At 37.8% G+C, this 10,741-nt stretch overlaps 1 protein-coding gene across 1 annotated transcript in view; it reads left to right on the forward strand.

Annotated features, from left to right (window-relative positions):
• Positions 1-223: 223 nt before the first annotated feature.
• NTMT2 (N-terminal Xaa-Pro-Lys N-methyltransferase 2) overlaps positions 224-10,741 on the forward strand; it is an 18,853-nt gene continuing 8,335 nt past the window's right edge. The window contains 1 exon segment of the mRNA XM_007115736.4: positions 224-439. Within this exon segment, the coding sequence (XP_007115798.2) occupies positions 286-439 (154 nt within the window). The 5' untranslated portion in view covers positions 224-285.

Genomic DNA, 10,741 nt, shown 5'->3' on the forward strand with positions numbered 1-10,741 from the left:
CCTGGATGAAGCAGGATCTCACTCAGCCTGTTTTCATCTTTAGTTAGCACCTGTTGGCTTGGAGTGGTGTCAGCCAAGCAATCAGACGGTAGATGTGCCAAGTGTCTGACCTCCCCGTGTCTGCCGCCCCTCCCCCCAAACCCCGTGACACCTCTCCTGATACAAATGGACAGGGGCTGGTTTAAAATGACAGTTTCAAGTTCGTGTAGGAAGAGAAAGTTAATTCAAAGGAACAGCCAGGAAAGCTTCCTTCTTCTGTAGGGATAACTATTATCCCCTTTCACCATGGCCCACCTAGGAGCCCACTTTGCCTTCAGATCCCGCAGGCAGAAGACCAATGATGAACTCTGTCGACATAGCATGTCCTTTATTCTTCACAAAGCCATTTGCAATGACTTCTTTCAGAGCTATCTCTACCTGCTGGAAAATATTCCCCTGGGTAAGTGAGTCAGAGCTACTAGATAAGGGACAAGAAATGACTGGAGCAACTGTGTGAGTGTGAGATTGTGGGGCTTTTGCAAAAGGAATTAGAACAAGTACACTTTTCAGATAAAAAGGACACACAACCAATGTCAGTGGGCTTAAATGTTTCAATGGCACTCTTTTATGGAAAGTGCAAAGATCAAGTATTGCCTGGCAGGACAAGCCTATATTTTGGGACTTCCATGCACCTCAGACATGGGTAACTTGCTTTTCTGGGTGTTGGTTGCCTGAGTGTCAGGATTATAGAAATTAATTTCTTGAGTTTGGAAGGACATTTTTAATATTTGCAAAAATTTAGAGGTGGGCAAATTAGGTAACTCAAAGATGAGAATATTAATACAGAAGCATATCAACAAAGAATTTTTTTAAAAGGCTAAACAATAATAGATCAAGGTTGTTGGTGTGTGTGGCTGTGTGTGAGTGTGTGTGTGTGTGTGTGTGCGTGTGTGTGTTTGTATGCATGAGCACACACTCCACATAATCCTTTCTGGCCTTTCTAAATTACAATAATAGTCCAAGAGCTTAAAAGGAGCAGATTTTAGTTTGGTCTTTGAATATTAAGAAAAAAACTGGGCTGTCGTCTGTCTCCATTTTAGTTATTTCCCCTAGTTTTCAGGGAATTGGACAATAGAGCAATAAAAAGCTTATCTGGTTTGTCTACACCACTTTTCTCAGCCTCTGTGAAAATGGTTACTTCAGGGCACTCTTAACAACACTGAAGAGGAAATAACTTGCGATTAAGGAGTAAAGTATCTCCCTTTGATTTATATTTTCCCCCCATGAAAGCAGGAACAGTGTGTATCAACCCCAGCCTGCTTTGTTAAGGTTGCTGAAAGCCCCATTGTACATTTGTGTGGCCAGGGTTTCCAGACGTGAAAGGAGCTACATAATTCTTTGTATTGCATTCAAAACTATGTTAGCGGCTTACCAAAGTCTCTTTCTATAAATCCATTTCTGAAGGGAATCTTTAGACGTACAAATACTTTCATCTTATATTTATATATATTTCTTATAAAAATTTCTCATTCATGACTCTATTTGATCCTCACAGCCACGCTATGCAATAGGTAGGGTATTATTATTTTTCCACCCACCTTCTCACTCTTGCCCCCTATCTTATTTATTCAAGTGAGGAAAAGAAAATTCAGAGATGATGAGATCTAATCTAGATAGGTCTCATCTAGATACCAAAGCAAGAACCCAAGACCAGGGCTCTTTCTGGTAGATAGCAGTACACATGAGTAATTCTTTTAGGACATAGTGTACATCTCATTTGTATTCAAATGGAAAAATTAGAGCAGTCTATTTGGAAGGTGATGATGTTCTGACCACTCCACATATTGTCAGAGCATTGCTTTTCTGGAGACCATCTTTGGGCCACACGTCAACAACAGTAGCTTGTTGGCTCATGTTGCCTTAGTCTGGAGAAAGATATTAATTACAATAACTTATGAGAGGTTCACTAAGGGGCAGATGACTGCCAAATTTTAAAAATAATTATTAGAAAAGAAACTCATCTCTGAAAGTAGCTAAAGATGAATTAAAAGACCCCAATAAATATTTATTAGACAAATTAAGGGCCCCTTACTAATAATTAATTGCAGGTTACCAATGTCCTGAGTTCAAATTCTGACACTGCTAGTGGTAGAGAAAATCACCTCTGCAAGTTACTAAAGTCCCTGAGCATCATTTTCCTCAAAACTGTGGGGCTGTTGGAGGATTAAATGCAATTATATATGCGAAACTAGCCAACGCTCAGTAAACATTAGCTTTTTATCTCCTTCCTTAGAGTCACATCTCTTTTAAAGTCACCACGTAGCCTTCCTTAGAACAGGCATTACCGAAGATGATAAGCTTAATTTGCTATATGGGAGTTTTCAGGCTGCAGTGGATATTAGTCTTTTCAGTTTGGAAATAAAACTCAGCCCCACTGAAGTGTTTTAGAGTTGCTTCCCCTCCTCCTGATGATTTCAAGACTTCATAGAAATGAAAATAAAGCCCTTCTTTTGGTTGGGGAACCCTACTGTAGAGTCTGCACAGAGAGTTTGTTGTTTGGGGTAGTTATGGGAAGAACAGTGGCTAACCGGACTCTTTGATTCCTTCTTTCCTTCCTTCCTTCCTCCAACTGCCTGTGTTAGGCAGCCAGGCTCACACCAGTACACCGTGCAGTGACATTCAGTCATGGGGACATTTGCTGAAATATCCCCGGGTAGCCTCAGTGATTCATGGAGAAGCAAGGGCAGGCATATTCAAAATCTCCAATGGAAAACTTACCTATGCCATTGAATACAACAGGTCTTCACAAAGAAATGGGAACAAGCTTATTACTATTCTCGGTGGTTTACATATATTATCTCAGTTAATCCTCACAACATCTCTCTTAAGTGGTGCCGTTATTTTCTCCACCCTATATCTGAGGAACAGAGGAAGTAAGTAACTTGCCAAAGAGCATGTGGTAGCGAGTGTAGAGCAGGATTAGAATCCAGTCTAGCTCCATGGTCTGTCTTTTTTAACCACAAAATCATGCTGCCTCCCAATGTAAATGGCAACTTGACAAATGAGAGGAGCAATATAAATTTTACCACACTTTTTTGAACTGACAGGAATACAAAACATAGTCTACGAGAAGCACTGGCTTTCTACTGAGATAATCAACAGGATGGGAAGCCAGTGAGTAGGTTCATATCATCTAGTTTTACCAAACCAAATTCAGCTGGAGGCTTGGAGTGAATGAATTTTCCAAAGGTGGCTGTTTGTGAACAAATCAGAAGTAGAATAGGAAAACAATTCATATAAATCTCCAGTTTGTATTCTAGTGCATGCAGGGGCCTGTATATGTCCCAACTGGAGATGTTCATATAATTACTCCTCAGTAATTCTTCTAGCACTATCCACAGCATATTTCTAGTACATAGAAGTCAGCGAATATTTATTAACTATATATTGAGCAAGAATCTCTTACTCCTGGACATTGTTAAAGGCTTAGTTTAACTTCACATTTAGAACAATAGTTCCACGTGGTTTAGCAAAAGGAACAAAGGCTTTGCATTTATTTATTTATTTGTTTGTTTATTTATTTTTAACATCTTTATTGGAGTATAATTGCTGTACATTGTTGTGTTAGTTTCTGCTTTACAACAAAGTGAATCAGTTATACATATACGTATGTATCTCCCTTCCACCCTCCCTATCCCACCATTCTAGGTGGTCACAAAGCACAGAGCTGATCTCCCTGTGCTATGCGGCTGCTTCCCACTAGCTATCTGTTTTACATTTGGTAGTGTATATATGTCCATGCCACTCTCTCACTTCGTCTCAGTTTACCCTTCCCCCTCCCTTTGTCCTCAAGTTCATTCGCTACGTCTGTGTCTTTATTCCTGTCCTGCACCTAGGTTCTTCAAAACTGCTTTTATTTTTAGATTCCATGTATATGTGTTAGCATACGGTATTTGTTTTTCTCTTTCTGACTTAAGGCTTTGCATTTAAATAGGTTTGGGTTAGGGCCTGGCTGTGACACTTCATTTCTGTATAATATTGAGTAAGTTACTAAATCTTTCTGATTTTCTCATTACTTACCTGTAAAATGATGATTATAATCCCAGTTTTGTAGTGTCGTTGTGAGGATCAGAGTGTGAAGAGATGACGTGAGAGTTCCTAGCATAATGCCTGGAACATAGGAGGTACCCACTAATGGTTAGTAACCAACCCCCCTTCACTTACCCCTTTTTAGAAGAATTAGGCTCTGAGGAGGAAATTGAGAACAATGGCCACGCCTTTGCCATCGCAATTAAAAACTAGAATTAATAAAAACATTTCCTATAATACACTTGGAACTTCCAAATGAAACTCAGCATACAACTCTTGGCATTTTTCAAATTGATTTCACCCCTGTGGTAGGCATTGCTGCACAACTTTTTGTACAGTGATACATTTTCCAAATGTTTATTGTTACCTTTGCAGTGCAAATGCTGTAAGATCATTTTTTCACTTTAAAGAAATGAAGGACCAGATAATTTCCCTTTATTTAGCAGACTTTCAGATACACAGTGTTAGATGGATGAAATATGAGTTTTGGATTTAAATAGATCTAGGTTTAAATCCCATTTGTATCACTCACTGGCAGTTTAGTTAACCTCTTGATGCCCTGTTTTCTTCTGTAGATAATCACATTTATCTTACATATTCAGTTAGATATAAATGCTTAGCATATGTAGCACATATATACATAATTGACCAGTGATAGTTAATATTTTTTATTATTTGGGTATGCCTCATTAGGAGAGAAGATATATGCTCCTATAGTTTTTCGTAAACTACAAAAAGTGTGACTTATTTGTGATTATGCTGGTTTTTCCTTATAGCCATTCACTACTTTGCTGAACCTGTGTATTATTCAAAGAACAAAAAGCTAGACAATATTCCTTTATTCAGTGAACATTTAAAGGAGGCCTGCTATGTGTTAAGTGTAATTCTAAGTCCTAGGGTTACAGGGAAAATAAAATAGAGCTTTATCCTGAGAGTTTAGTGTAGGAGAGAGACCCACACAGATAATTTTTGTGGAATGTGGAAATCGTGATAGAGACCACTACAGGATGCTGCAGAGGTGCAGAGGAGGCGTGGTGACTGCTGAATCAGCTTCTGACTCTTCTGATGCAAAATCTCACCATGAAAAATCTGTCCCCAGTATTTTCACCTGAATTCTGACCTTTTCAAATTTGACAGTGGGTCAGGTAGAACACTCAAGTTGGAATAGAGAGTTAAGAAGACACTCAGCCAACTGGGCAGGGGATGTGATTTGTGGTGGGAGCTTGAGTACATTCTTGCTAAAGAGGGGAAAGTGTATTTTCCCTCCTTTCCCACCTCTCCTTACGTTATTTGTGTTGAAGGCTGAAAAGAATTTAGGGAACACTGAAATAGCTCTCAGTTGAAAAGAAAAAAACCCACTAAAACTTTCAGAGTAGGCAGTGCATTATTTTAGAGGCAAGAAACACCAGACACCTAAAGCATGCAGGGAAGAAATAAAACCTAGAGGGCCTCTCAGAGTAATTCTGAGACTTGTTAATGATGACTTTCTAGCATTCTGGCACACACAGACCCTTGGATTCTACCAGGAACATTGATAAAATCCCACTTCTTACCCTTTCCTGTTGGTGAAAACACAGATAATGACTTTGGGTTTTTTTAGATTCCATATGTAAGTAAGATCATACATTATTTATCTTTCTCTGATTTATTTCACCTAGTATAATGCCCACAAGGTCCATCCATGTTGTCACAAATGGCAGGATTTTCTTCCTTTTATGGCTGAGTAATATTCCATTGTGCCTAGGTACATTTTCCTCCCTCCCTCCCTCCCTCCCTTCCTTCCTTCCTTTCTTCCTTAAATTTTTACCATTACTTCTTTAATGGCTAAAATGAGAAGTCATCGCCTACAAATCTCTCTTATGGAAGATCTTACACTTCATAAAGGCATCTTCTAATTGGACTTTCTTTTCTCTTATAGACTAACTTGATTCAATATTCTATCTACAATCATTTCAAACTTACCATTTAAATCTAGCCTACATATCCTCTGAAGACTCCCAGGTCAATTTTCAGTTGACAAACAGGTCTAACGTTTGGAATAAAGTCTAAAATAATTACATCCAACTATTAAAAAAAAAAAAGGAAAAGGTACTCAGCAAACATAGACACTTATCTCTCAACAAAATTTTTCTTAGAGAGTTCACAAGATCTTTGTTCTTCTTCAGGGCAAATTCACATGTACTTTATTTTTATTTTTGTAACAAGTAAGCCATTGGAAGGTCCTGGGGAGTTCAGCTCATAACGTAGGTCAAGAAATAAGTACCATATTATATCAAGAACTAATAGAGTGTCTAGCCTCTGTCTTAGACTACCCCAAGCTTCACAAAAACATTGCAATCATGCAAGAATAAGCCACTAGATGTATTTCTATAATAAAAAGGCACAGGCTGATGACTGATAACCTTATCTGAATCAACTGGCACCATTGCAGGAGCTATCAAGAAGGGAGAACCTGGGGCTGGCCATTACACCTCCTATATCTTTTCAGTGAAATGTTCCTGTCAATTAGGTGACAAGCCCATAACCATAAAAACTTACCTATTGAGTCTGACCCTTGCTGAGCTTGGCATTCACTTGTAGTCTAAATGTTGCTGGCATAATGGACCATTCCCATTTCCAGATTAAGGGTTTTAATAAACTCCACCAACTTGTTGACTTAACCAGGTGATGATGAGTATGGCTGTTTTGCTGCTTTGGTTGGATCAACAAGAGAGTACTGGGCTGTGGCTTGCCTGTGATCCCAAGAAGCATTCAACTCTGGGAAGACTTTGTAAGCTCTGATTTCCTAGCCTGGTTTTCTGAGACATACAGAAGAATTTGGAACAGTCATGTTTTTAGCATGGTGATGATTAATTTTTGTCATCCCTGTTGAAATTATCAGCATTTTTTGAGCTACCTGTTTACACAACACTTTACCAAGTACTAGGGAAGGGGGACTGGTGTAGGTCGGTGGTTTCCAATGTTTTTGAACATGAGAATGCTCCTTTTAATGTTTTATTTTCTCAATCAGTAACTAACTTGAGTATAAAATGTCAAAAAATCTATATATTATTAATAATTTTAAAAGATTTGTATTTTTAAAATGACAGTCTATTGTTGCTTAATATATATGGGAGATATAGTATATAACATTGTTAGTCTCTAGAAAATAAAGTACATGGGAACTGATTCCTGTACCCCTTTTAGCAAATTCATGATCATTCAAGGGTCCAAATGTTGGCCACATCCAGTGTTTTCAAGTTGGGAAATACTGATTTAACTCCACAGATGAAGCATACTAAAATGGACAGTAGTAGTGTTTATTGGATTTTTAACTTTTAGAATCAAATTTGGGATTATGTAACCATTGTTCAATTCAAGCCAAGTAGTGCATTAGTCCAATGTCACAATCTTTGCTTACCTGAAGAAAAATGTTCCTAGTTAAGGTTAAATAGATTGTCTTTTCTTATACTCCTTCTACATAAAATTATGTCATATTTTGGTTTGCTTAATATCCTGATTGTAACATTTTTATACTGTTGTATATTTTACTTAGAACTTTCAACTGTCTTTTATTTTTGTTGATTGAGGTTAAAAATATGTCTTCCTAAGAATATCACTAATGTCTCCTTCTTCTTACCTACTATCTATTACCCAGAATCCAGTTCATTCTACTTCCTGAAAATATTTTTTTAAAGCCTATGTTTTCTGTTGTAATATAAACTGATTTCTTTCTAGATCTGATAGTATCTGTCATTTTGGGATTTCTTTTCATTGGATTCCTGGGTTAATTTCATTGTCTTTCATTGTATATCTTCTCTTAATTTTAACCCTCATTGGGCTGGAATATAGCTTCAAAAAACTTCTGAAGAATGAATCCATGGGAGGTAAATATTCTTTCATCATTTGAATGGTAACAAATTTTAGCCTCAAAATAATTTTCCCTCAGAATATTGATGACACTGCTCCACTGTTTTCCAGGGTTTCTGATGAGATCTGTGTTATACAGCTGATTCTAGTTCTTTGAACATAGGGTTGCCAGATAAAATGTAAAAGGCCGGCTAAATTTAAATTTAAGATAATCAACGAACAATTTTTTAGTATAAGTATGTCTCATGCAATGTGTGATATTTCAAGTGTATTTATACTAATAGATTATCCATTGATTATCTAAAATTCAAAACTAATTGTGTGTCCTGTATTTTTATTTGCTAAATCTGGCAACCCTACTTGAAGGTCAACAAACTTTTCCCTCTAAATAATCATCTCATTACTCTTTGTGATTTGAAATTTCCTAAGGATATGTATAAATGTGACTTTTATTTAATTATTAGTATTTTAAAATCCATACTGCTCAGTACTTTTGGACCTTATAGTCTCTTTCAGCTCTGGGAAATTTTTTCTATTATTTCTGTAATAATTTTCCATTTTTGAGAATCCTAATTAGCTTGATGTTGGGTCTTCTGAATTGTCTTTTTTTCAAAAATATTTTTCAAATTTTCTTTTTGATTCTAGCTCATTCTTTTCATTGAATTCTGAGCACTGATAGAATGTACTTAGCACTTTCAACTCATACAACTTTTATTTATTTATTTATATATTTTTGGCTGCACTGGCTTTTCATTGCTGTGCGCGGGCTTTCTCTAGTTGTGGTGAGCGGGGGCTACTCTGTTGCAGTGCGCGGGCTTCTCATTGTGGTGGCTTCTCTTATTGCGGAGCACAGGCTCTAGGTGTGCAGGCTTCAGTAGCTGTGGTGCGTGGGCTCAGTAGTTGTGGCTCACGGGCTTAGTTGCTCCACGGCATGTGGAATCTTCCCGGACCGGGCTCGAACCCGTGTCTCCTGCATTGGCAGGCGGATTCTTAACCAATGCGCCACCAGGGAAGTACATGAATTGTCTTTATAGCTCTAATCTTTTTACTTCTGTTTTCCCATATCTATCTTTTCCTTTATGTCCTGATAATTTACTCAACGTTATATTCCAAAGTGTTTGGTAATCAAAATTTTAATTTCTAAGAATTCTTTATTATTCTTTAAATTATCATTTTCTTGACATCTTCGATTTATGGATGCACCTGTTCTCATACCTCTTCAAGGATGTAAGTTTTTGTTTAGTTTTGGTTTAAATTCTCATTCATTTCCTGGATTATTTCTATTTATTTGGGGTCAGTTTTTTTGTTTGTTTTATGTTTTTTTTTTTTTTTGTGGTACGCGGGCCTCTCACTGTTGTGGCCTCTCCCGTTGCGGAGCACAGGCTCCGGGCGTGCAGGCTCAGCGGCCATGGCTCACGGGCCCAGCAGCTCTGTGGCATGTGGGATCTTCCCGGACCGGGGCACGAACCCGTGTCTCCTGCATCGGCAGGCGGATTCTCAACCACTGCGCCACCAGGGAAGCCCTGGGGTCAGTTTTGATTGTCTATCTGTATCTTTGCTTTTCAGACTGCCATTTTACCCCCCATGTGTTTGGAAATCATTATTTATCCATAGTTAGAAATGAAGGACAGGGTCAATGATTTTAGGTAATGGAGAAGGTTTCCTCTGTTATATACTTCTCCACTGAATAGAAAGGATGACAAGAAGCTCTACATTTGCCAGTAGATCTTGCCAGACTCTGACTATGAGCAAATGAGGTACTTGGAATCCTCTATATGCCAGAATGAGTAGTGTTCTAGGATTCCAACACTAACTGGTCTAGTTCTCCTAAGGCACTTAATTAATTTTTTTTCCTTTTTTTTAGAGAAGAGACATATTTACCGTCCCTAGGATTATAGCTGTGCTGCTTGTCACTTTTGTGGGGAGTGCATTGTTCACCTCACCAGTTGGCCTGTAGACAGATTTTTTTTTTTTATTAACTCTTACTTCCTTTTGCAACTATCCTGAGCTGTAAATTCTTTAGCTCTGTTCCATCTGCTTTATCTGTTTTTTGTCTTCCAGAAATTTGTTGAAATCATGAATCCATTGGTGGCCCCTTCTCATTTTCTTCACTGTTAAGGGTTGAGTTTATTAAAACGATTCTTGGGGAGTACTGGGGAGCAGGGAGGACAAATGCATGTATTCAGCCTACAATCTTGAACCATAAGTTTCTCCCTTTTATCTCACTTTCTATCATTTCCTTCTGAATATCCTCTAATGAAAATATTTTATATCTGCAAGTGTGCCTTTTGGTTTAAAAAACACACTTAAATGCATACTCATTTACCCCTCAGAAGTAGAACACATGTTTTTTCTAAAAATAAATGTCTTTAAATAACTGAAATAATGAAATGACATAGTATATGTGAATATGCCTAGTACACTACCTGGTACAGAATAGTTGCTCCATAAATATTACATTTCTTTTTATTATTTTATTTTCAGAAGATAGAGCTCAAGCACATTTTCTGTAATGTTGGTACAAAGAGATATTTGGGTATGAGCTGCATAAAAAAAAGAGATGAAAAAATAGCTATGCCTAATCTACCTCGTGATTAGAAGTAAAGATTAGTGATTAAATTCTCATAAAATATTTGGAGGTCAAAGGTAAAACTTACTTTGAAACTTGCGACATTATTTATTCTACTGTAGCAAACACTTCAGCTTTTTTTTTTTTTTTTTTTTTTTTTTCCTGTACGCGGGCCTCTCACTGTTGTGGCCTCTCCCGTTGCGGAGCACAGGCTCCGGACGCGCAGGCTCAGCGGCCATGGCTGACGGGCCCAGC

The sequence above is a fragment of the Physeter macrocephalus genome, chromosome 4 (assembly GCF_002837175.3).
Source record: "Physeter macrocephalus isolate SW-GA chromosome 4, ASM283717v5, whole genome shotgun sequence".
Classification (NCBI taxonomy): Eukaryota; Metazoa; Chordata; class Mammalia; order Artiodactyla; family Physeteridae; genus Physeter; species Physeter macrocephalus.